We start from the raw sequence: 27,334 nt of genomic DNA on the forward strand, positions 1-27,334 counted from the left end.
GCAGAAATCTTTTTAATGGCATTTTAAATCTAATTGCGCTATTCATGAGCGCTTTAAACCCAGATATGATAATCTTCTTGCAATTATGAGTCCGATGAAGAAAAGATTCCTTTCCCCACTATGCTCATTAGAAATAGCCATGAGCAAGTTCTCACATATTAATGTCTTATAATTGTTTTGTTTTTAGCTTTAGTGGTTTTCCAGTGTAATTAGCGTCAGAACAGTTGATTCTGATGAAACGCTGCAAGCAATTAATGCTTCACAGAGGACTGCACCAGTAAAGACAGATGTATTGAAAGGCCTTTTAACAGTTTTAAATTACATATTGACAAAAACATATTCACAAAACTAGGGGGAAATGGTTGTCAGCTAACGAGAAGAGCAGCAAAGATTTCTGTTCAAAGAGATTAAAGACTTGGAAAAGAGATACATCAGCTGCGATTAACAAATCAGGGCCTTTGTGGAACTATTAGCCAAACATCGTTTTTTACTTGTGAATGGGGTAGATTATGCAGAGACATTGTACGTTGTGCATGGTTTTCATTTTCTGTAACTCCTTGTCATGGATCCATTCAGTGAGAGCAGGAGAAGGAAAACCTGGTGTCCTCTGGATGGTTTGGACTGTAAGTCTGAGCCTAACACGGCCAAGGGTCAGGGATGGTAGGAGCTGTAGTCCCAAACATCTGGAGAGCACCAGATTGCCTTCCCCTAAGTTAGAAGAGAAGTGGGCAGAAGTCACTGCCAGCATGGCCAGTAGTCATGAATGGTGGGAGCTGAAGTTCAAAACGCCTGAGTTCTACTTTCTGCCCACTCCTGAATTAGAGGGCCTTTTTTGTGGCCACACCCTGATGTGGAATTCTGTCCTGCTGGAGTTTTGCCTGATTTTGGACCTGGTTTGGAGACTGAATTAGCCTTGGGTCCTGAGGGATGACCTTTATCAGGAGAGCAACAGGGAGAGTGGAACCCTATTAGTTTTTCTCGATCCCTCATTGACTTTGATGCCATTGACCATTATGCTTCTAGCCTTACTTGTGGGGTTGATTTCAGAGAGTAACATTGGGTTACTCTCTGAAGTAACATTCCTCAGCCTCTTGACAATTGAGCTGTTGGGTTCTGCAGGGTATCATCTTGTCCCCAGTGTTCAACATCTATGTGAAGCCATTGGGTGTGGTCATTAAGGGATTTAGAATGAACTGCCATCAGTATGCTGATGATACATAGCTGTATCTTTCTGTGATATCTGAATCAGGTGCAGCTGTGCAAGTCCTGCATCAGTGCCTAGACTCAGTGATGGGCTAGATGTGGGCAAATAAACTGAAATTGAGTCCTGGCAACACAGAAGTCCTGTTGGTGAGTGGCTCTCAAGTCTGGAGATAGGCTCATTGCCTGTTCTGGGTGGAGTTGCACTCAATTTGAAAGATGAGGTTCGTACTCTGGAGGTATTTCTGGATCTATCACTGTTGCTGGAGGCCTAAGTGGTCATGACAGCTCAGAGCGCCTTTTACCAGCTTTGACAGGAACACCATCTATGTCCTTTGTTGGACAAGGATAGATATGCCACAGCAGTACAGGGATCAGTAACCTCAACACTGAATTACTGCAATGTGTTCTATGTGGGGATGTCCTTAAGACTAGTCCAGATGCTAGAGCTAGTGCAGAATGCAGCAGTTTGGTTGTTGTTTGGATTTGGCCCTTTTCAGCATGCAACTTCTTTGCTGAGGGAGCTGTACTCTCTGCCTACTTAAGGTTTAATAGATTTAAGATTTTGCTATTAGTATATAAAGCCCTAAACAACTTGGGACCAGGATATTTGAGAAAACACCTTCTCCTTTATCATCCTGAGGCCACTGAGGTCATTAGATGGGATAGTTCTGTATTGTCCTATGGTGCATATGCAGGAGCACTTAACAATTACCATATAACTGTTTTGTACACACTCTGCTTTGTAAATTTAATCTTCATTTTTAGCCATGTGGGTCCTAATCTGAGAAAGAGGGAGTATGCATACAAAGCTGAAGTCAGCCCATCTCTGAAATGGAACTGGGCATAGCAAATAGGGAACTTGAAACTATTTATCTGCTTTAGCCTAGGGACTCTCCACCCACAGTTAATGTTCAATGGCAACAGCTGCATATTATCTCATATGCACACACACACACACATACCTTCTCTTCTTTTCCAATAATCACAAGATTTGTCCACTCTACTTTGATTGAAATAGGTATAATCAAGTACAGAATCTTCCTTTTCTAAAAAAAAAAAAAAAAAGTGTTTGTGCCTCTGACCACTAATACTGTAACCCATCAACATATTAACTGAGTAACCTAAACTTATCATGAAGTCCTTGAACCTTTGTCTCTGAACAAAAGTCAATAATTCTCATTCCAGAAAGTAAATGGCTAATGTGGGACAAGTTTCATTGCATATAATTAAACTGGCAACATTACTTAGTTCCATTAGTACAGCATTGTATGGATCAAGTAAACCAATGATCTCATGCAATAGCTCTGTCACACAAGCACTCTAGGCCTTTGAAGGTGCACACTTACACCAAAAACAGGCGCTAGCATGTTTTATCACTGCAGTTAATCCAAAAACTGCCCTCCATCTTTGTTTTACAAATAACTCATGGATTACCAACTTTCTTTTTCTTCCTTTGGTTCTCTTGTTTTTTTTCTCAGATTTTTACTCTTTCTCGTGTATAATGTATAATGATATTCAATATAAATATGACATGTGTTGTTCAAAAAAATGTTTTTTGTTCATAGCTCCTGAAGGAGGATTGGCAGATCTGAAACGTCGAGCTTTCATTCAAAAAGTCTTGTAACAACAATACATTTTTAAACGTTTGAGACATCTGTACAAAGAGATTAATTTTTTTGGCTTTTTAACACTAGAGACTATCTCTTCCTTTTTTTGGTTTCACATAGTGTTTTCCCCTCATTTTGACATGCACACACATACAACACACATGCATGCACACAAGCGCACGCACACACACACACACACACACGTATTTATTTTAAGCTGAAAGACTGGGTAGAGAATGTTTCATAACTTCACAGGTTCCCAGCCAGTGACCACTCTGTTCAGCTCATTTGATTTCAAATTGTCAAACTTGTTCCCCCTTAATTTGATCCCCAAGAGAAGACTACCTATGTGACAATGTAGAGAGTATGAATGGGGCAGCTTGTATGCACATTATTTTAAGCACTTCTTAGTAGCTTCCTGTTACCTAGGTTTGTTACAAAGCCTCCATCCCAAATATCTCAAGGTTTTATCAGGCAATAATCAGACTTTAAATTTTAAATAACTTTACTAAAATTCTAAGGCTGGCATTAGGACACACATAAAAGGTTAATTGTCTTACAAATAGATGTTGATTGTATAATCAGACTGATTAAGTTCAAATGGAAAAGATGGGAGTATGATGTGAAAATATATATGAATAACTAGAAATAAGAAAATTGCAGTACTCATATCACCAGTAAGCAAATGAGAATTCAAAAATTAAACATTAATCAGAAAGTACAAGCTTCCTATTGTAAAGAAAAACATAAAAGTATGTTTTATCTTGATTTGGTGCAAAACAAGGCAGAATACAATTACAATGCAATGCTGTTTCCAGTTCCAACATTCGGCTTTATTTTTGACTCAAGAAGGCAGTTCATAGAACCCTTTATAAACAAATCCCACAATGTTAATTTATTAAATGCCAAACAACAAAACAAAAAACCAACAACTGCCCAAAATAAACCAAAAGTGGTTTTGGAACTCTCTCACTGCTGCCTCAGAGGCTCTAGGGTTACATTTGCCCAGGTTTTGACATCACTTTCTAATCTCATTCTGACTTGAATGATATCTGAGTTCACACCTGTTCTTTTTATGGGTATAGTTTAAACATCACTTCCACCTACAACTACTAAAAGCAATGCCAAAGCAGGTGTCCAAGCTAGGTGAGGTGATGCTGTATTTCCTCTCAGTGGAAGTAGGTCATCTAACCAACAAGATAATGAAATTCATTTTAAATATGAATAATCTATCTTTGACATCCATGTTATTCTTAAGAAAAGCCAATGCTATAATTGTTATGTTTTCAAAAATTCATATTGAGGCAATACCTTTATTAGGCCAACTCAAAGGTTACAAAATAGTGTACAAGCTTTTGAATTCTCCAGAACTTTTCATCAGGTTAGATGCTAAACGAAAAAGAACTGCGGTTCGGGGGGGGGGTGTGTGTTTTGGGTTAGTGCTGATATTGAAGCAACAGTCTGAATTTACTCGGTCTTACTGGAATGTGGAAGCTGCAGATATTAAAATTATGTTCTATCTGCAGAGATGGTTCCAGGTTGCACCTAGACAGGTGGATTCCCCCATTTTATTTTACTTTTAAAGAAGTTCTGTTACTCAGAAAAATCTCCATGCATTGGTGAAACACCAGGTTCTTTTGCAGGTAAAAAACAAAGAGAACCTAGACAATTTTTATGTTAACGAAGTTAGAGATAATTTTAAATGATGTACTAAGTTTTTTTAAAAAGTATCTCTCAAGGTAAAGCTATCCAGTTTGACCTGTGGTACAATTATTTATTTATTTATTTATTATTGCATTTATATCCCACTTTTATTCCTCCAAGGAACCCAAGGCAGTGTACATAATCCTCCTCCTCTCCATTTTATCCTCACAACAACAACCCTGCGAGGTGGGCTGGGCTGAGGGTCTATGACTGGCCCAAAGTCACCCAGTGGGTTTCCTTGGCCGAGTGGGGACTAGAACCCGGATTTCCCGACTCCCAATCCAACACTTTAGTCACTACACCACACTGACTCAATTAGAAATTATTACTTTAATATCTGTAACAATATGGATTAAAAAAATCATTTTATTCAAACATTAAAGGGAAAAAGAAGTTTGCAATGGATAGAAAGTAACATTAGAGCTAGAATCTCCTGGGGTATTGTACCAGTAAAATTATAGAGAAATGTGAAGGGAAAATAGTAGTCTGAGTATATAATTTTTCCTTGTCATGGTGCTAAACTCACAAGAACTGAAAAGGAAGATAAAGCATATTATGCTGAGGACCACAACAGACATAGGAATTGAGTAACAATGGAAACAACATGGCACATGTTCATTTTATCAGCAAACAACCCATCTGAATGAATGTACGTCCGTGTTCCACAAGTGGAATAGTATATATGGGAATGACTGAAGTACACAAGTTTAAGAAACCAAATGCATTCAAAACTAGAATATGTTGGAGTGTAGCATAACTGTCAGTCAGTTCAGGATATGAACTTCAGGGATTTAATACATATTTCTTTGGAAGAGAAGTACAAAGGAGAAATAGAAAACCGATAGGTATAATTTGCTTCATGGGCGATCATGTCTCAATCTTCAACTTGGAGGCTTCCAATTTTAATTCCCCATGGAGCTTTGAGATCTCGAGTAAAAAGGAGGCAAATACCTTTGTTCCATTAATGTAGTTGGATCTGATCAGGAAAGAAGAAAAAACAATTATCGAGTAATCTGAACATCAAGGATGCTGTGTTGCTTTGAAGTGCCAAATGTCTTCAACTCTTATAAAATCTGAGGGCACACAGAACATTGTCTACATGCCTCTTTCAGGAATGAGGAAAAGCATTTGGAATGAGCATGGAATCAAGATGGTGGTTCTACTTTATTATATCAAATGGAAATGTTAGCATCTTTGACACACACACTTTATACATTAGAGAGACATGGATGAATTACATATGGATTTTATTAGCAATATTTCTGTACCTTGATTCATTTGTACACACACACACACCACACCACACACCACCCAGGAAAGAGCAGACAACTTTAGAAGCGAAATAGGACTGTAATTTCCACTCAGTTCTTGCTCTATCATAGTTTTCTCTATTTTCAGTCAGACAAATCAAGGCACTATCATAATTAAAATCATATAATGGGAAATAGTCAGATGCTGTGAGACAGATATGCTGAGGAGTTCCTAGGTTCTTGACTCTTTATGATTGACATCTGCCTTGTATAAAGCTGCTTTTAGTCTTGGGATCATGTATAAACAGTTCAGTGAGACACAAAGTGAGACAAAACTGAAAAGTATAAGAAGGAAAAAGCACTCATATACAGGGTAATTAGAATCATAGATTTGGAAAGCATCTAAAAGGTCATCCAGTCCAACCCCCTGATAATGGAGGAAATTCACTAGTACAACATCTCTGATAAAGAGAAACACTAGCAATTATTGTGTTTACAATAATAGGGATGGGGCATCACCTACTGGGTTGGCAACTAATATGAATGATCTCTGTGTAAGAAGCCAGGAACAAAGCAAACATAGTCTGGATACAGGTAATGCACAAAGAAGCAGAAGTGGCAGGGAAAAGACTGCATTATTTTCTCTATTGCTATGGAAACAGCCTTCCCCTTACCCAGTCATCCCCACTGTCTAGAGGCAATGTAAAATGACAGGAGAATTATGCCCATTCTTCAATTCTAATACACTTATGGAGTTTCTCTAAAATTGTTAACCTGCTTATTTTCTCTTTCTGGGAGTGCTCTCCATCATCCACTGCTCCAATTGGAAACATCATCACGCTCTTCTTTGTAATTTTCTGAAACATCCTAGCAATTGGAATTGTTGCTCCATCCCGGATCATATCTGGATCCTGCTTAAAAACTGAAACATATAGAGGGGGAAAATATGTTCCTCTTTAAACTAAATGAAGTTGCATTTTCATTGTGGTGATTAAAAAAGCAAAATTAAAAACAAAGCAATTCAGAATGCTGTACCTTCCAGGCACAGGTCACACCAGCATAGTGGATGCTTAAGAAGGAATTATTCCACAGAAAACATTTCCACAGTTCTTTGCATTAAGGCAAAATAACCTGATTCGGTATTTTCACTTCAGATTTATTTATGACATGACCTTGCCTGTGCCAGGAATCAGGTTATTCTATTCAAGCAAAGAAAGGAAATTGAATGGTTTCATTTTATCAGCAAAGGGCACCTCTATTGCATCTCAAGTTCCTTCTGACATATGATTGGCAGAGGGCCTTCTCAGTGGTGACCTCTCAGTTATGGAACGATCTCTCTGAAAAGGCCCACCTGGTGCCAACAGTATATTTTCGGAGCCAGGTTAAAACTGCCCTCTTCTCTCAGGCATTTGGCAGCTAAATTAGGTCCTTGGCTGATGGTTTAACAAATTCGTTTTAGATCTATATTGACTGTCTGTGTGTTATCTGTGTACATAGTTTTATGTAAATGCTTTTCTTTTTGTGCTTTGTATAATGTGTTTTAGTGGTTTTTAAATTTTGTGAACTTTGCTATGGGACAGTATAGAAATGTAAGAAATGAAATAGGGGGTGGTACATCAACTGAGTTGACGGGAGAGAGCAAAGCCATGTTGACAGGATCTTGGCTTCAATCTGTATCTGAATAAGAATCCTGCTATCCAGAACATTAAGCAGGTGCTAATTGTGAACAGTAAACCTGTGTTTTAGCAGGTATGAAAAATTCACCAGGGTTATATCAGTTGCCAGTCTTTGCTGCTTGTCCACTGTGTTGTACAGTAGACAGAGCATTAGGGATAGCCCAGAGAGATCTGAGTTCAAATTGCCGCACTGTTGTGGTATTAGGTTACTGAGTGGCCTTGGGACACTCTCTCTCTTTCTGCCTAACATACTTCATAGGATGGCTGTGAGGATAAAATAGGGGGTGGCCAGCCACCTATGCTACCCTGAGCTCCTCTAATGAAGGATAAGATGAAAACATAATAAATCCTATTTTTTATATTTTTCAAGTTACAAAGGATATTGCAAATAAACTGGAAAATCAAAATATATTTGACAGAATGGCAGCACCAAAAAAGAATGTTTTCCACAAAACACTTGATTCATAAGACAATGCCAAAATCATAAATAACCATATTTTAAATTCGCATTGAAGTGAAACGAGCCTATTTGGGAACAGTCTGAGGCAATGGGTGGCAAAATTGCCATTAACTATAACATTGGAATCATTCAATCACTCACCCCACTCCACCCCCAAAAAAACCTGGCGACATTTTTCATCTGAAAAAAAAAATCATTTCACCAAGCATAGAAATTAGGTTTTCAGGAGAATACAAATTTGCTAAAATTGAAACCCTAAGCACATCAAAACCTATCTTTCCTGGTTTCTGTTGACAAAGCCAAAATTAACAATAATTTCAGAATACATGTACAGTCTAAATATATGTATAGTGCTCAACTTTGTTATTTACATGTATTTCCTAAAGTTAGAGAGGATGTGTATCTTAAAACTGTTTAAATGAACAAAATATATGTGTAAGCCAAAAAAAGTCCAGACCTTTTTTGATTGCCTTTTTAGCAGCTTCAAACTGAGGGTCTCTAATATTAGCAACCCACGGTGACGCACCCATTTGCATAGTCACTGTCAGCTTGTTTGGGCTTTTTCGTTCAGAGAATACATCTTCTAAATACTTTTTTACCTAAACAGAAATTAAATATTTTCAGTCAAAGTATTTGTGATGTTTTTAATATCTGTAGTATGTTATGCTCATAGCAGTAAAACCTCTGATAGGCATTGATTGAGCTGGTGTGGCAGCATATAATGTTCAGTTGGTCAGGGAACTGAGCAGCTTGCAGTCCAGCTTCTGCGTGGGAATGGAAAGTTGTCAGTTTGCTTAGGACTAAAACCTCACACTGGAGCAGGCTGAAGAATGTGCACAATCCTCCAAGAAGAAAGATCAGTGTTAGTGAGCATCCCTTACCTGTGGGTAAAGGAGGCTGAAGGTAGAGAATAGAGTGAGAAATAATAAATTGTATGATCAGTTGGAGGCTAAAGAAAAAGGGAAGAGAGATGAAACTGAATAAGAGGTTAATTAAGGGGGAGCTCTGAAGCAACTTCAGAGCACTTAAGTTCAGGAGAAGCTGTAAGTCAGAGTGGGGAGAGTATGGAGTGCTAGGAAAACTGATCACGCCCTTCAATCAGAGCTCCATCACACCAGTGTTATAGTCTGCTGTCAGGGTGAATTGCATGCAAAAGATTCAGATGATGTTGACCATGTCCTCCTGTGATTGTGGTTCTTCCTCCCCCTTTCTCCTCCACATGTATACTTACACATGTGGAAGGAGTGTGTCTGTGCCTGCTGGCCTACACCCATGACATCAGTTGTCCCCTTCCCCCAGAAACACACACACACAGAGAAATCTGTCAGTTTGGCATGCAATCTGTAAAGGCTAGCCTACTTGAATGCTGTTGTACCCAAGTAGTCTTCTACACGATTGGAAACCCCACTCAAACAGGACTTCCAATCACATGGTGGAAGTTTACATAGGTACAGGTGCACACATAGGTTGCCTTTTGCAGATATCATGCCAAATTTGCAATTGTTAGTAGCAGGTGAACAACATCAGGGCCTCCCTCTTCTGTGCATTAGTGTCCTGCTGTGGCTGAGTCCTGGGGCAGCCTATGGGGCAAATGCTTCTCAAATGTCTCAAGGTAGACAGAGGTCAGAAGCACAGCATTACCCGTCAAGCACAGAGCAGTCCAAAAGCAATGTTTGAGTTAGAGCCAAAATCAAGCAGAAGCAACAGTCCAATGCAAGCACAATCCAATGAGCAGAGTCTTAGCAGGAGTCCAGCAGTCAGCAGCACAGGAGATCAACCAAGAGAAGACACAGACTCAGGAAAACTAGGTTGCAAGGTCTCAGACCTAGTGTCTGTAACTGAAGGCTTTTAAGCCAGAGCCTTTGACGCCCCACCCAGAGCACAGCCATTAGAGCCACCCGAGGAAAGGTCTATTCATGAGCATGTCATGCTCATGCATACACCTTTACTCACAAGGAGTCCCTATTCCTCTGGCAGCACTTCTGGGCCTGCCCAGCTGACTAGGCCTTGGACTTTTGATGCCTGATCTGCTTGGGGCAGAACTCGACATCTGCCCCAGAGTATGAGAGGGGACTAACTACATTGTGAGAATCAACACCTGCTTCTCCCCTGCAAGGGCCCCTGTTCCACCTCAAGGTCTTCATACACAGGGCGGCTCCCCTAAGATACTTTTCTCAGGGGGTCCCTGTCATTGGCTGAAGAGAAGTCCTCCAGAGGGGGCATGACAATTAGTATAAACGTGCAGGAGATTGACTGAAGAGGACTGGGGTGGCTAAAGGAAGTGGAGGCTTGCTTAGACATCTAGACTTTGACAAGAGAATTCTGCCAGTTGCTGCTTTTACTGCCAATGTCAGTGCTGCATTGTGACCTGGCCATCCTAAGGAGGCAAAGGACAAAAAGGGAAGGGAAGGAAGGGAGTTCAATTTCACATATTTATTTGAACTAAGCTGTAGGCTTCTAGTCTTTCTCATGTGGACTGACTTTATTATCTGTCCAGAGCTTAATTTGTAAATTGAGAAGTGCACGAACTCAAGCTCTCTTTCCCTCTAACACCAGGCATGTCAGGAATCACCTGTTCATCTCTGGGGGTTTGAGGTGGAAATAACTTTCACACACTGATCAGATGCCCTCCTTACTCCACATGTTCCAGCATAAGAGCCCTGCTGTTGCCCCATGCCTGGGGCAGAGCTATTTGGAAACAAGCTGAATGATCCTTATAATCATAAAGTATGCAAGCAATATTACCTGACATTCCACTGTAGAAAGGGCCATATGAGGGACTTGCCGGATGGAAAATTTCCCTGTGACTCTTGATGGGATAACTGTTTTGATCCCGGGTTCATAAAAAGCTCCTTCTATCCCATGAATAGAGAGAGATGGGAAGCGCCACAAGTGTAAGAGGATTTCCTCCTTAGAAGTATAAAGAGTAAAACAAAATCAGATAGGCTTTAGTCAGCAAGGACTCACTCAAAAAAGCTACTGGACAATGTAACAGCTTCCGATGAATCTTTCAATAGCTTTTTAGCTGCGTGGGAGCAGCTTTTCCAATGGCAGCTCCTACACAGGTAAGGTAGGGTTTAACAGTCCAATCTTAAGTGTGTTTTCTCTGAAGAAATCCCTACTATGTTCAACAGGATTTATTCCAATTTAGGACTCAATCTTGTACCTTTTTAGACAGAAAAAAGGAAGTCTTACACCCGCCAGCATTCCCCAGCCAGCCATGCTGGTTGGGCAATGCTGGGAGTTGTAGGACTTTTTTTCTGTCTAAACATTTTATTTATTTATTTATTTATTACATTTTTATACCGCCCAATAGCCGAAGCTCTCTGGGCGGTTCACAAAAATTAAAACCACAATAAAACAACCAACAAGTTAAAAGCACAATTACAAAATACAGTATAAAAAGGTATAGGATTGCATCCTAAGTATAGGACTGTAGTCTAAATGGTCAGCCATGTAGGTGGAGGTCCTTACATCAATCTGGGGAGCCTGATTGGAGGGTAAATTTAACTGTTCCTCCTTCCTACTGTGGTTGTGGCAAAAAAATGCTCTTCCGATGAGAATTTCCATCTAGATGCAAATAGCAGATTTGCAGGATTGATTTTTATTGAGTTAACACGCTCCCTACCTTCGCTTCTCCGCTGGTGTTTTAGTTCCTCAGTTACTTCCTCTTTTCAAAAGAGGAAGTACGAGGCCCATTGAGTCTGCTGTTCTACACAGCAGGAGAGAGCAGCAATTCCGAGTTTTAAAAAACATCGGACTTAATAAGGGTGTTTTTGTTGTTGTACAAGGAAGGCCAGAAGGGGCGGAAGACACGTGGGAGGCAGACGACGTCATGTGAGGGACCTGAGCAAACTCCGTGAGTGCCTAGTAATGATCGTGCAATAAAACGCTCATGGGATGGAGCTCTTACTGAAAGACAGTACCTACCTTGGTATCATAGAGAAATTTCTTTACACCAATATTAGTTTTGTATTCCTTCAAGTCAAATTCTATTGGCTCATACAGCTGCTTCTCCTCTTCCGTAAGTGGAGCAACATCATCATAGATTCCAGGAATCAGAATGTGGCCGGATGAATTCACAAGACTGTCTATGGAACATGGCATATATACATTTTAAAAAGTATGCAATTGCTATTGTGTCCTGTCCTTGTTCTGCCATATGAGATCTCAACTACCTGAGACCCTGATCTATTTATCACTATACAGGAAAAGGACAGACTAAGGATTTTTTTCTTTACTAAGACTAAACAGTGAGTACTATTGTACTATGTGCGATGTGGATAGAAAGAGCCATTTTAAAATATAAGGTAGTACATTCATGTCATTTTACATTTGCATTGCAAACCAATTTAAGCAAAAACATTTTAAGCCTCAGGTCGTGTGAATAAAGTTTTAGGCATCTCTGCACCAATTAATGTTCACACAAATTAATGCAATCTGTGTTAATGCAACAAGGAGCTTGTGCAGTTGGCACCCAGTTTCATGCCCTGTTTTAATTATGGTTCCATTTCAGCATTTGTAGCACTTCAGTTAGGATCTCTTAAAATACCTACTAACTTTACCATATGTCTCTTTGCAATAGCAAAGGATTGTCTAGAGATTAACATTTTGCAATGCTATCCACCTCAGTGATTATCTTGCCTCTATTCCTCCACTTTTTCTCAGAGCATCCCGCAGATGTATATTCACATCTGTATATTCATTTGGAAACTACTATTCCCCCCCCGCCCCGAATTAATTGCACAGTCTACTTCTCAGCTATACAGAAACCTCTCATGCTACATTCTTTACTGCACAATCCTATGCATATTTGGAAAGGAAAAAAAGTCCTACAACTAAGAATGTAAGAACATAAGAAGAGCCATGCTGGATCAGACCAGGGTCCATCCAGTCTAGCTTTCTGTTCAGCCAGAGGCCAACCACCTGTCAGCCAGGAACCCACAGCAGGACACGGTTGCAACAGCACTCTCCCACCCATAGCGTGACCATATGAAAAGGAGGGCAGGACTCCTGCATCTATAACAGCTGTATTGAAAAGGGAATTTCAGCAGGTGTCATTCCCTCTTTATCTCAATAGTTTAAACTGCAGGAGACCTGCCTGGCGTGACCAGATACAAAAGAGGAAAGGGCTCCTGCAGCTTTACCTGTTGTGATGAAGAGGGAATTTCACCAGGTGCTGCAAGCATACCTGCTGAAATTCCCTTTTCAATATAGCTGTTAAAGGTGCAGGAGCCCTGCCCTCCTTTTCATATGGTCACACTATGGGTGGGAGAATGCTGTTGCAACCATGGCCTGCTTGTGGGTTCCTGGCTGACAGGTGGTTGGCCTCTGGCTGAACAGAAAGCTAGACTGGATGGACCCTGGTCTGGTCCAGCACGGCTCTTCTTGTGTTCTTATATTCTTAGTTGTAGGACCTTTTTCTTTCCAAATATGCATAGGATTGTGCAGTAAAGAATGTAAGCCTTAGTCTAGAAAGGGGGAGGGGGAGCATGAGAGTTTTCTGTGTAGCTGAGAAGTAGATTGTACAATTAATTTTTTTTTTGGGGGGGGGGAATACTAATGTTTCCAAATAAATTCTCCAGCCAGCATTGTGGGCTGGGACACATGGGGAGTTGTAGGAGTATTTTCCATCTATATGCATAGAATAGCACCCTAGCTTGCTTATGCAAACTGAACTATAGCTGCAATCCTAAACTCACTTTATGTGGGAAGAAGACTCACTGAACTCAATGGGAGTTGCTTCTAAGTAGTTTAAATAGGGTTGCACTGTAAGCATCTTAAACTTTTGAGACACATGTGCAATTTCTGACTGACTAAAGACCACGTAGACAAATGAACACCAGTTTTACCAAGCAGGGCTATCAGATCAGACATGGGTTCATGGATGATGCCACCTACACCTCCGGAATGAAGATCTTTTTCACCACCTTCTACCTAGTTGAAACAAAGACAACACAATAGTTGACACATAATTATCATTGTTTTAATTATCGCAACAATTCTGGGTAGTATTTTGGGGGGGGGACACACATTTAAACTAATTTGAATTTATTCACACCTGAAGTTTAAATTGCTTTTTTCTTTTTTCTTTTTTGCATAAACCAGTTTGCATGGATACTTCTGACATTCAAACCCTCAGGATTAAGCCAACAGAGTTTAAATGCCCAGTTGTCTGTGACCCATGCCTGACCCAGTTAACCAGGAAAAAGAAAAAAAAAGTGTGAGGTGCCATCTCTGTGAAGGAGGAATTACACAAATGCTACCCTCTGACCAGAGCTGGGTTTAGTTGTATCGGCATAATTAGCACTCATAGATGTATATTCATAGGGACAATTTCTCACATAGAAGAACAAGAAGACAAGTGAGATAGCAATAATTTTGGAGACTAGAAGTGCTGCTTCAATATCCTCAGGTACAGCAATGCACATCAGCCCAGGATGGTATTCAATAACCCCACAAAGCTGATGTGAGCCCACATGAGCTAGGAGACCCAGGGCCTTACTAGACCTGCCGGCTAACGTTAGTGCGCCTCCCCCAGGCTACCACACGTCGGACGCGCAGGGACATTGCGTCCCTGCGGCGTCCGCCATTTTTTTATTATTTTAAAGGGGCCTGGTGCAGCCCGAAGACGTCGGACTGGTAAGTCCGGTTGTTTTGGTTATTTTTACGGGTGGGGGTGTGAAGGATGGCAGGGTGGGTGGCACGGGGGAGGGCGGCCTGCCCCCGTGCCACCCACCCTGCCATCCTTCCCCCTCCCCTATCTCCCCCAGTATGAGCGCTGTGCCAGGCAGGTCCGCAGCTTTTTGCGGCTCCTCGAGAGTAAGCGAGGAGCCGCGAAAAGCCGCGGAAGTCACCACACTTCCCCCAGCCCCGGCCTGAGGCCGGAGCTGGGGAAAAGGCGCGCCATAAGCGAATTCGCTTATGGCGCATTAGACCAGGCCTCAGCGCGGCCTGCCTCCGGATTCCCCTGTGCGTCATCTGGACGCACAGCAGGGAAACTGGGTCAGAAGGCGCGCTAAGGCCTCATCTAGGAAGGTTTCCATTGTTTTCATGGGGAGCACCCAGGGAGAAAATGGCGCTAGCTTATTCACTGGGCACTTCCTGCATTTCCTGTGAGCCGAGAACACAGGAAGTGATTAGCCCAAGAATTTGACATATAGAGCATTAAATTGAAGCCAGGGTGATTCAGTGGCTAAAGTGCTCTGAATGCTGGGAAACCTGTTTAACATTTCTGTCAGCTACAAAATTCTCTCAAAAAAAGTCACTAACCCTTTTAGCCTAAACTATCTCAGAAGATTATTGTGGGAATAAAATGAAGCAACTCTATGGGCTGGTTTGCATGATCAAGCAGCCCACTGTGACTTATTTTAGCCATGGTGGGCTGTGATATGTGCGAATGATCATTCTGAATATTCAAGCCATAATAACAACAACAACAACTTATTTCTTACCCGCCTCTTCACTTGGAACGACTGTGGCTTGTAGTGTTGTCCAAACCCAAAGCGCATTGATTGTCGACATGGTTATCAAGGTGGGTTTTTGGTGTGGTTAAAAAACAGCCATGAGTTCTGGGTGGATTGTTACCACATGAACAATCCATCCTCACCAGGTTCGGATGACACGACAGTTATGGCTTCAATATTGAAAAGCTGCCCAGCATGCACTAGAACGTGCCACAGTGGGTGGCAGTGATCATGCAAACCCAGTCTGTGTGTTCCTGATCTTCATTGGCGATAACATATATAATAAATGCATGAGACGTGACAGTGAACTATGAGTTTACAGGTAATGATCAAGTGGTAGGAAGAAGGGAAGTAGAAGTGGGAGAAGGATAGGTACTCTATAGCAGCCTTTCCCAACTTGGTGCCTTCCACACATATTGGACTATAACTCCCATTATCCCCAGACAGCATGGCTACTGACCATGCTCTATAGGTAGTAAACTGTGCATCCTGTTACACCCACAAAAATCATGCTCAGAATATTTTAGACACAAATGGCTCCATCTTGTGCTTTTACCTCAATAGAGAAGCAGGCATTTCCCCGAGTTCCATACGTGAGAGCTGGCTTTTTCGTGGTGAGCCAGGTATTATCTGAAATCACAATATAGTCAACACTGGAGAAAAATCGTTGGTTTTCTTTTTCAAGTAAGCCTTCTAGTCCAATGGACTGTGCTTCTTCCATGCCTTCAATAAGAAACTTGATGTTGACTGGTAAATCCTTAAAAAAAAAAAAAAACCTCTAAATTTGTTTAAAATATTGACTTAAATCCTAGTAGACACATTATTTAAGGTTATAATTCATTAGAAAGTGACCCATGATTTGTATCCTCATGAAGAGCTCTATGGAGTGCAAAAGCTTGCATAGTTATGTAAATTCAGCAAAAAGTATCATTTTAGTAAGTATCATTTCAAAAAGTATCATTTACTGAGTCAGGCCAATGAGGCTTCAGCTTCACTGGCATTCATTTGGATGAGCAGCATCTCGCTGGGGCAAGGCTCCACAACACAGGCTTTTTAACTGGAGGTGCCAAGGATTGGAATGCAATCCCGTTGACTGAAAAGGACCACATATTCTTAAAGTGAAATACTCTGACTGAATAAGTTTGTGGGTTGGTCTCTTTGGGATAAACATTGGGGGGGATTGGATGGGAAATAAGATAATCTGGAATACTACAGTCTCATGAACCACCTGCAGGCAAAATACTACTACTAATAATAATAATGGTTGTGCACTGCTTTGGATCCAAATTCCGAAGCAGGGTGATTTGAACCGAATCAGATCTGGATCAGTCCAAAGTAGGTCAGATCAATCCGAACTGCTTCAAACAGATCCAGATGATTCTGAAGGCCAGGCAGCCTCTCCTGGAAATGAAAAAAAAAATGCTTAAGATTAGGGAGGGTGAGAGAAAGAGTTGGGAGGGGAGAGCTGAGCCTTGGCAAGTGACATCTCTGGATGCCAATAGGGCTGGAGGTTTAACCCAGCAGTCTCCAATCACAATGGTGGAGAGGGGTTGTATATAACAGGAGATCCTGCTTTCATTTTGCAGTGTGAGAAAGAGTTAGTAGAAGGAGGAGTGTTCTTTAGAATTGGATTATGCTAGTGCAGCTTTACTAGTTTGTAGGTCCCACAGTACTACCTACCCAACCCTTCTCAATTGCATTTTGTAGCCTTTCCTTTCCCTGAAATCCTTCTTCTAGATTTTTTAAATTCCCTTAAATGTCTTAGTCTTCCCTTTCTCGTAATCCTTCTTCTAGAATATATACATACATATACATATACACACATACACACACACCCTTTCTCTTCTAGTTGTTAGACTTCAGTTTATTTCCTTGCTTTGTTTACTGCTTGTTCTTGGGCTCCCACCCGCCCACCACCGCTCTTCTCAATTACTATTCCTTCCCTTCCCATTTTCAACTCTTCATCTATATTCTTATTTTTAAAAAATACAGAAAAAACCCTTTCTCTTCTCTTAGGTTTTAGATAGTGTTTGTGTTATTTCCCTGCCCACCCACCCCCAACCCCTTAGCTTGCGTAGGTAGGGTTTGTTTTTCTGTGTCTGCTTTTCTTTTGGTCTCTGTGTGTGTTTGTATGTGTACGCTATGTGAGTGTAGCATACACATTATTGTGCACAAGTAAACAGTGTGTGGCCAACACAGTACTTACACAGTCCGATATATAGTGTGGGGCAGAGCACTACACAGGGGGACTGTGCCAGCCTTGAGCAGGTCTCTCTCTTTCTCCCTCTCCCCCTCCGCCTGCCCAGTGCCCATTCAGTGCCTTCCTTGCTGCTGCCCTCCTCCTCCTCCTCCTCCAGCTTCTGCCACCTATTCCACACTGCACAGTTTATCCACTACCAAGAGGACTGTACCAGCCTTGAACGTGCCCACCTGAGTGTTGGCTGGCCATGTTAGGATGACAGTTGAGGACCAGACTGAACGTTAGGTTGGAGTATTGCAATTAGAACTCCAAATATAATTTTCTGCTTTAAAAAAAACAGCTGCAGGGCAGTCATTTCAGAGAAGAACAATGCCTGCATGCTTTTTCTGCCATAGCTACAAGCAGATCAGGTGATGCAGATCAGAACCATGGTGTGGGGAAGCCTTCCCCAACCTAGTGCCCTCAAGATGTTTTAAATTACAACTCCAGGAATTCCTCACAATTGGTCATGCAGATGGGCTGATGGGAGTTGAATTCCAAAACATCTGGAGGGCATCGGGTTGGGGAAGGCTGGTGTAATCTGATCTCCCTTGCCTCACGCTATGGTTCCCCTTCAACTTGCCCCCACATGGCTGCATTTTGAAGAAGAGAGTTATGTCCTGCAAGACAAAATGTCATGGAAGCCATTTAAAATGCTTCTGCTTCTACACATGTACTTTTTTTTTTTTTTACTTACTATGTTTAATGCTTTGAATGTGCTCACTGCATTTATCCAGGCAAGGACAGGACCTTTGTTATCTGTTGCTCCACGGCCATAAAGGTTTCCTTAAGATAAAGGAAGTCGACTTTAAACTTTGAAGTTCCTGATAATGCTGAAGACAACCACTGTGCTACACCAGCTTTGTTCTAAGAGACAAAGCTATAAATCAAGTATCTGGTTCAAATCATGTCTCTGCCTTGAACAACGTATTAACTCTGGCTTTAGACAAGTCATTCTAGCTTAGCCTCAGTACCCCCATGTGCAATTTGTAGGTTAATCATAATGCCTGGCCTTAGACGGTTATAGGGGTTAAAATTAAATTGTGCACTTAAGAAAAGACTTAAGGGTCGTCATCAGCGCTCAGCATGACCAGGCAAGCAGTGCCCCTGTTCAGACAACATGCTAAGCTATGTTAGGCCACTAACCATTTTGCAGCAAGTGGTTAGTGAGTGTGATTATACCCTGATTATGTAGCCCCCCATGGTTAGGTCATGCTAGGTCATGGTTCAAAACACTTAACCGTCATGGTTTAGCATGTCATCTGACCAGGAAAATAGCCAGGTTTTGGAGAGGAAAGTGCCTTCAATGGGGGCCCTCCCTCAGTTAGTCTATTTTATCACTGCCATTGTCATCAGCTGCTATTGCTCCTCATCTTCTTTCTCACTGTTGCTATACTTGCTTACTTGTCAAGCAGAGAGTCAGAGATCAAGTAGACAGTGGTATCTGCTCCTCCACCACTGCTGTCTGGGCCAGAGTGCAAGACAGGTAAACAATCAGGTTATAAGGGTGAAGAGGAGGAGTGAGTCCAGGTGATCTTGTTAGTGGGCCCTGGCTAGGGAGTGGGCCTCTGACAGGTGGCCAACCATCAGCTTCTGCACAAGGTCTCCTGCTGCCCGAGGCAAGAGCAGCACATGTGTCTCTGTATCACAATTCCCAACCCACTTCCCCTTCTGCATGTTGTGGCTGCCACCTTCTCCTTCCCACCACCGCATTGCACCCCCAACCCCTTCCCTCTACAGTATCACCCATCCCACATTGACCCCCTTCCTGAATTTCACCCCCTTTCCCTTTACTACCAAGATGCACAGCTGGAGAAAGCAGCCACTGTGGCTCTTCAGAGAGCCTGCCTGGCTGAAACACCTGGCTCTGAGGGGCCCTGAGAAAGGATCCCCTCATAGTCAAACATTTCAGGCAGCCAGGCAGGCAATTAACTACCCCTCCTGCTCTGCTAACTGAGACTGGGGCTTCACTCTGCTTCATGAGGGGGTCCAGCCCTGCTGACCATGCCTACCCTTGACTCCATCCTGCAAGAAAATGCTGTAATCTACTCTCTGTGGCAGACCCCATTGTAGCTCCTGCCCTTCTCTGCCTTCTAGTCTCGCCTTCATATCTTTCCCCCTCTTGCATCAGCTAGAAGGGACCAGAGCAGCTGCTTGCTCTGATCAGAGCTGACAACTACCATTTTTATCTCCCACAATGCACAAAAAAAAGTTGGTCACCTAACTCTGATCACAGCTGAGTAACCACTCATCTTCCACCTAGGCAATTGTAGCACCACCGCACCTGCTTTCACCACTACAGATGGGTAAACTAGTCACCCAGAGGAGGGGGTTCTCAGTGTCTGTAGCATTGCAGCCGTCAGTGGGGCAATTGATTTGGAGTTGATCAACACTAGGCAGGCCCATTAGTATGCTGAGTACTGTCCGACCAAGCCTGGTGCTAACCCTGAAAGTGCTATACAAATGTTAGGTATGATGATATAAACCAATGTGATATTTTCAGTTGGAATAAAGTACTTGTTTGTTTCTGGAAAAACTTGTGTGTTTTTTTAATCTTCACATTATGAAATGAAGAAAAAAAGATATTAAATGTATATATATTAAAATAATTGTGTTCCAACTAAGGGTGGTATAGATACCATCAATTTCAGTCAAAGTGAAGGGAGGAGTTTTCCATCCATCCTGAATTTTGGCAGGCATCACATCCACATGTCCATAAAAACACACAGTGGGTTTTAGTGGGTCTTCCCCAAGCTTTGCTAGAATGACAGGAGGTAATGAAATGTTCTGGCCATCTGGAAGCTGTTGGGAGATATTGAGACGTTGTCAAATGAAACGTAGAAACCTTATGAGAACTTCTAATAGCAATAATTACACTATTTGAGCTGCTTTCTTGAAACAATGGCTATTCCTGTTGGAAGATGTTGGTTCGGTTCATGCTGAGGTGGTTCCTTATATTTCCTGACTTCTAAAGACCCCATAGAAGCAATAAAATAAAATAAATTATCTCTAATCAAATCAGTTTTTGTGAAGGAAATTCATCAGACATCCAAAGGTTGGATTCCAGAACTGGGGCAGATCAGCCCAGATCATTGTTGGGCAACTGCTAGAGCCACAGCACCTGGGAAGAGCATGCTGATACATGTCCTGCCCCCCCCCCAAATGGCTTGGAGCTGCCATTTTAAATTTCCCACAATGCCTTGGAGCAACGCTGCAGCAAGGCATCCTGAGAAATTTAAAATGGTGGCATCAAGTCATCTGGTGCTAATCACAACATTGCTGCTACCAGATAAGCCTACTAGAGCCCACTGTCATGAGGGCTCCCTCTTAAACACAGAGCCAGCTCTCTTCAGAAGACCGGCATTCTTCATTACATGTTCAGTAGTCAGAGGCAGCCCCAAGACAATTCAGTGACTGAGGCAAAAGAAAATTAAATGGTGTCCCCATAAAAGGTAAAAACATAGCAATAAGCCAAATAATGGACAAATTACTGCCCATTAAATAACTTCAGCCTGGTTCATACTTACGGCAGCCCCCTTACCTTAGGAGTGTGTAGTCTGCTGGCACGCTTGCAGCTGGGCAGTCAGTGGAGGCTGGTGGTTCCAATTTCCGTGGGGTGGTGAATCAGAACCAGTCTGAACTGTAAAGGAGCTGTCCAGGACCAGCTCCTTCAGAGTTCTGACCGAAACCCTGGGCAGATTCTCTGCCTCATTGACATCGGAGCCACCAGCCTCCACTCCAGGCAGCACTTACATGTTTCTCTCACCAATGAGCAGCAATTCCTTCTGTTTGTGCAAGGGACTCTTTGGATCCAAGGCAGGATCAATAATAACTTGGTATACCTGTTGAATGCCCGTATCGTTGAGTGTCACATCAGCGCCTAAGCAGCGGAGACTGACTGCAGCTGTCTTAATCATTTCTGTAACTTTTGCTCTTAGTCGTGGCTGTAAGGAATCGCTCTCCACAGCCACCCATTCTGCAAGTTTCTGCAAAGAAAGGCAGTAATAAAAGTCATGGCCTCGTGACGTGTCATTCAAAGATTTAATGCGTGATTGTGTGTTCCTATTTTGCTTGGTATTTGAGAATCAAGTTACTAGATTGGGGTAGAGAACCTGTGCGTTGCGGACTATGATGCTGTTCCGTCCAGATGACACCAACCTCCTAAAACCACACCACCTTTGCCCAGGCCACACACCCTCCAGTCACACCAGCGTTCGCATGTTCTGCCATTTTAGGGCCATTTCAGTGGAACACTCTCCCAGGAGAGGCTGGCCTTTCTATGGTCTTTTTGGTGCCCCATGAAGACCTTTTTATTCTCCCAGGCATTTTAAGAACTGTTATTAGAGCTTTTAGTATTTTATTCTGCTTCCGGTTTTAACTTTGTTTTCTATGCTGAGATAGTTTATTCTCTGCTCTTCGCTTTATCTTGGTTTTATTCTGGGCTAGTTTTATTTATTTATTTAGGTTTTAAAGTTTGTATTTTATGTTTTAAAATGTATTGTACATTGCCCAGATCAGTTATTGGCCAGTTTAAAGGTTCAATAAAGATGCAATCCTTATTGACAGAAAAAAGGCCTGCATCTCCCAGCAACCCCCAGCCAACATAGCCGCTTGGGACATTCTCGGAGTTGTAGCCCTTTTTTCTGTCTAAATATGCTTAGGATGGTAAGTTAGGTAAATAAATAAAATTAGGTTGTGATAAACCTGACAACAATTTTCTAGGGTAGATTAATACCCCTATGTGGAGATTAAAGGGATGAGAGACAGTGGCTTGCTTAAAGTTCACGGTAGAGGAGAAATTCAAACAAGTGGCTTCCTGACTCATAGCTCTTATTATGCTACACCAGTTAGTGCATTACACCAGCGCTTAGAAAAAACATTTAATTTTCTCTGGAAGGCTCATTAAAAATAATGGCATTCAGGAAGGCTTTGTACGGGGCATCCATCTTTGTAAATCTTATTTCTTTCTAATCACTTCTAAGGAACCCTTCATCAGGAAATCTACCTTAAAGAGGAATAAGAGTAATATTGAGAATGTCCACCCACACATGTAATGTTGTTTGGATTGTGTAATTTCATTCACTCTGTACTGTTAGGTAACTTTGGGCTGATTTTTCAGGAACCCCTGCTGGAACAATAAATAATGCAAGTGTCATTAACTCCTTGAAGAAGGTCGCCTTCCACCAGGCACCAACCCCAGATTGGCCCCGGAGTGACGCTAGACTGCAGAAGAGCCATCTTGACATTGCTCCGATTGACAAAGTCGTGGTAAATCCCTGACTTTTTCAATCCACAGCTTTGCAGGAAAGTCCTGTGGTGGCTGTGAACCTGCGCCTGCATCGTCTAACTGACTCAGCGCAGATCTGCAGCCACCAACAGCACTTTCCCCACGTAAAGACAGCCCCTTGTTCTAGTGTTTGTGGTTCTGTGATTCAAGCTGGTGCTATTATCCTGGCTTGGCAAAATATCTTATTGAACACAGTAGGACTTCCAAGGAAACGTGCCTAGGGTCGGCCTGCACATTTCCCCCCTGTTATTAGCAGAATTTACTGTTTTTACCTGAACAAATTCATCTTGATGGTCATCTATGTACTGGAACAGCTGCTGCTCCACTAACAACATGGGATTTGAAAATGAGGAGTGGCCCACGCCAAAGAGCAGGATGATAAGGGAAATGTGGAATGTCTATGGATTATAAAGACAAGATTCAGCATGTTAAAGAGCATCTTCATAAGATCTTTAGTGTCAACTGACTGTGCAGATCCACTGTAGCTGGCGTCCACAAATAAATAATGCAAAAGTGGAAAGATAAGGAGAAATGCCTGAAATACTTCAGTACGTACAATAGACAGTAAACAATATTTAGAAATTCTCCCCCCACAGAAAAGTTTATATGCAGAGTTCTTGTTATGGGGACTTGTCATTTCTCAATATACTATGTGAAACATCAAACAGCAAGTTCTGAGATGAAAACCAAAAGGTGAAAACATTCAGTCTTTCTTTATTCATTTATTCCTTATCCGAAGCTCTCTGGGCAGTTTACATAATATTTAGACACTTAAAAACAATATACAAAAATTAAAAACCACAAAAACATACAATATATACATACGTTTAAAACCACTATAACAACTTTAAAACTATGATCCTAAAAAAAACAGACCCAGGCTCATTTCTTCAGGGAGAAGAGAAAAGTCTTGACCTGGCACCAAAAAGATAACAATGTCGACACCAGGTGGGCCTCGTCAGGAAGATTGTTCCACAGTTGGGGGGCCACCATAGAGAAGGCCCTCTCATTGACGGCCTCCAAGCTACCCTCGGATTAGGCACCCAGACCTTAAATGTTGAATGTAGTGTTCAGGTAGGTTTGAGGAGGCACGGCTCTCCAGATAGGAACCAGAGACATGGAAGAGCCTAACAGAGTGGACCACGAGAATGGCTTGCACACTTACCTTAAGTGGCTGGGGAGATGTCTCTTTGGCATGTTAGGGTTATAGCTGATCCTCAGGTTAAGGTTGAGGAGGCATGGTTGGCGAGCCAGTGTGGTGTAGGACTGGGAGTCAGGATATTTGGGTTCTACTCCTCACTTGGCCATGGAAACCCACTGGGTGACTTTGGGCCAGTCACAGACTCTCAGCCCAACGTACCTCACAATATTGTTGTTGTGAGGATAAAATGGAGAGGAGGAGGATTATGTATACTGCCTTGTGTTTCTCAGAGGAAAAAAGGTGGGATATAAATGCAATAATAAATAAATAAAGGTTCCCCAGGCAGGAATCTGGGGAAGAGCCTAGGAGGTCCAGACAGGCTGAGTGGGGCACCAGGACTGCTTGCACGCTCATATTAGCAGCTGGAGGGAAGTCTCAGTGGCCCTTGAGGGTTAAGGTTAATCCTTATGTTACGGTTAGGTTTGAGGAGACAAAGCTCCCCAGGCAGGAACCCGTTCGCTGAAGACTCTCCCTAGCCAGACTGAGTTGGCCACCAGGATGGCTTTCCTTTTGACTTTTAGTAGTAGTTAGAAGAAAGCCTCAGTGGTATATTAGGGTTAATCCTCAGATTAGTGTTAGGGATGGGCGGTCTCCCCTGTGCCTGGCTTGCTGGTCATTTGTTGATCTGCCTGCTCTTGCTTAAGGAACTGTGCGAGCCTGATGAGGCTGCAGGGGGCCATCCGCCCTCTTCGCAAGCCGCCGCCATTTCACTCAAAATAGCAGGGTGGATTGTTCCAGGAAGGGAATGTTGCGTAAAGGAGCCCTTTTCACAACATCCCCTGCCGGAGGAGGACAAACCACCAATGACGGCCACTGGAGTCCCCATCGCCATGCTCCAAATGCTTGTTCTTTCCTCCTTGAAAGGTGAAAGGACAAACATTTGGTGCACAGCAGATGCAACTCCTGCCCACACTGGCTCTCAAGCCCTCACGATCCCATCCCTTGCGATGTAAAGAAGTGAGGGGTAAACCTAAAAGGTCGGGAATGGGGTTGTGGCTGGGGGCAGGCAGCCTTTATTCTTTGTCTTGTATCGGTAAAAAATAATAAAAAGTTGGGGGGGGGGAGAGAACCAATTCAAATAGTATTTCCTATTTTCAATGTAAGTTGTTTCAAGGATAATATTTCCATAGAGATATATGCCAGGCAGTAAATGAGTTCTGTGTATCATTAAATACCAGGGCAAAGCCAAAGCATTCTGTAAGCTAATTTTTGTCACTGCAAAAGAAAGGTTAAGAATTTCAACCATTCCCACCACCACCACCACCTTGTATCGTATATAGCTGCTACTTCTGTCTTGGAGTTTAGGGTTGTGTCTTCATAGCAAGAGGAAAGCTGTAGTCAAACAAAAGCAATCTTTTCCATCTCAGCAGCTCTGTTGTCCTTGAAGAAGGATTAGAATTTCTTCTATAACTATATTTCATTCATGTACACACATATTCATATTTATGATCTATAGCTTGTTAAATGATTGTAACTAGGTTACTAACACATTTTTTGTCTTTCTAGCCCTACTGTCTGGTCCAGATCTCTCCCAGACTTTGGGACAGGGAGAAAGCAGATATAATGAGGTCCCTTAACAACACATAGACAAGATCTACCCTATTGCTTTTTAAATGGTTTATGATGGTATTGACAACTGTTTGGGGCCATGACACACTCCACATACAGTTTTCAAACTGTTTTCAAAGTGTTATATCCTGCTTGGTGTAGATCTGGCTATAATCTGAAGGCAAATGATTCAGTGACCTTCCTTAAGAAAAGCTACTCTGGGTGTGGGCATTGTCTGAATGGAAGACACCCAAATAAATAGCTACAAAGGATTTCTTTTTCTGACACAGGAAGCCTCTACAGAGATGGGAGAGACTCCTGACACTTATACAGTTATCAACTTATTGATACTTGGGTCAGGACAAAGTGTAAGGAGATAGTTACTTTTCTTGCTCTATGGTAGCTTGTGATTGGGAAATGTATTTAAAGCCAGCATATACATCTATCTATATAAATAAAAATGAAAAAGACCTTTCGTTACTGTCGTTATATCTCCGAAAGTTCTTCACCGATTGCTTTGAAATTTTGACACAGCGTTGCGTTCGAATACGCGAGCGTTGTTATGTAACTATGTTCTCTATGGGGTCAAAGGTTTGTCTTAAAATCGAAGAAATAGGCCTCCTCAAAACCAGTCCTGCTGATCATTGTGACATCACCAACCAGTAGGCCAATCCGCTGCCTCTGCCTCCTCTCCTATTTGCATGTACTCTCGCAATTGGCTGAGTGAATATAGATGTCACACCTGTGACAGTTACACGTTCTGAAGAAAGGTAACTGCCATGAGTTTCCACTAACCTCCTCAACGTAACAAAAAACCTTTTTTAAAAACCAAACAAACTGCTTTACTTCATCCAAATAATGCCTCGCAGAAGATCACACTTAGGTCGTCGTACTCGCGGAGCGGAAGCACTGCGATGAGAAATTGCAAATCAGACTCAGGAAGAACGGGCTTCAGCAAATGAGAAAAAAAGAAAAAAATGGCTCAAATACGTGCCAAGGAATCAACCAAGCAACGTTCAGCCAGACTTGAGGATGCACGGTTGCGAGCACGGCAATCGCGTACTACAGCTACAGATCTGCTTTGTTCTCAACATAATGAACGCGAAAGGCTGAGAGGGTCTGAAAGACGTCAACGAGAAACAGCACATCAGCGTCAAACACGACTCCGTGGTAAACAATCACACGATTACAAACGCCTTGCATTCCGGTACAACCCAGCTGATGATTATAGTTTGAGGCGGCATGTTCTCATTGGCACTATGACTGAAGTGTGTCCTTATTGCAAGGCTCTTAAATTTAATGGAGAAACAAAAGGAATGTGTTGTGCTGCTGGAAAAATGAAACTGCCTCAACTTGGAGAACCACCAGAGCCATTACAAACTTTGCTTGCCGGATATACCGCAGAATCAAAGCATTTCCTATCTAACATCAGGAAATACAACTCAAGCTTCTAAATGACGTCGTTCGGCGCAGAAATCATCACAGCTCCATTTATGCCAACTTTCAAAGTCAAAGGACAAATTTATCATAAAGCCGGCTCCTTCCTTCCATTTCAAGATAGTCAACATAAATTCCTACAAATGTATTTCATTGGTGATGGTCCATCGGCATAAAATGTATTTTATGCCGATGGACTGGCATAAAAAGGTCCATCGTTTCAAAACCTCAACAGCTACTTCACGAAAAAAACAAT

General features: G+C 42.2%; 1 protein-coding gene across 1 annotated transcript in view; it reads right to left on the bottom strand.

The window, feature by feature from the left end:
- Nucleotides 1-4,902: 4,902 nt before the first annotated feature.
- Nucleotides 4,903-27,334, bottom strand: part of CNDP1 (carnosine dipeptidase 1) — a 31,389-nt gene continuing 8,957 nt past the window's right edge. The window contains exons 2-12 of the mRNA XM_063129802.1: nt 23,165-23,290; nt 21,448-21,591; nt 20,245-20,407; nt 18,303-18,391; nt 15,923-16,123; nt 13,753-13,837; nt 11,831-11,991; nt 10,646-10,810; nt 8,358-8,499; nt 6,539-6,686; nt 4,903-5,490 (exon numbers count right to left, since the gene is read on the bottom strand). Of these exons, the coding sequence (XP_062985872.1) occupies nt 5,382-5,490; nt 6,539-6,686; nt 8,358-8,499; nt 10,646-10,810; nt 11,831-11,991; nt 13,753-13,837; nt 15,923-16,123; nt 18,303-18,391; nt 20,245-20,407; nt 21,448-21,591; nt 23,165-23,290 (1,533 nt within the window). The 3' untranslated portion in view covers nt 4,903-5,381. The remainder of the gene's footprint in view (nt 5,491-6,538; nt 6,687-8,357; nt 8,500-10,645; nt 10,811-11,830; nt 11,992-13,752; nt 13,838-15,922; nt 16,124-18,302; nt 18,392-20,244; nt 20,408-21,447; nt 21,592-23,164; nt 23,291-27,334) is intronic.

This window comes from Elgaria multicarinata, chromosome 7 (assembly GCF_023053635.1).
Source record: "Elgaria multicarinata webbii isolate HBS135686 ecotype San Diego chromosome 7, rElgMul1.1.pri, whole genome shotgun sequence".
In the NCBI taxonomy this organism is placed as follows: Eukaryota; Metazoa; Chordata; class Lepidosauria; order Squamata; family Anguidae; genus Elgaria; species Elgaria multicarinata.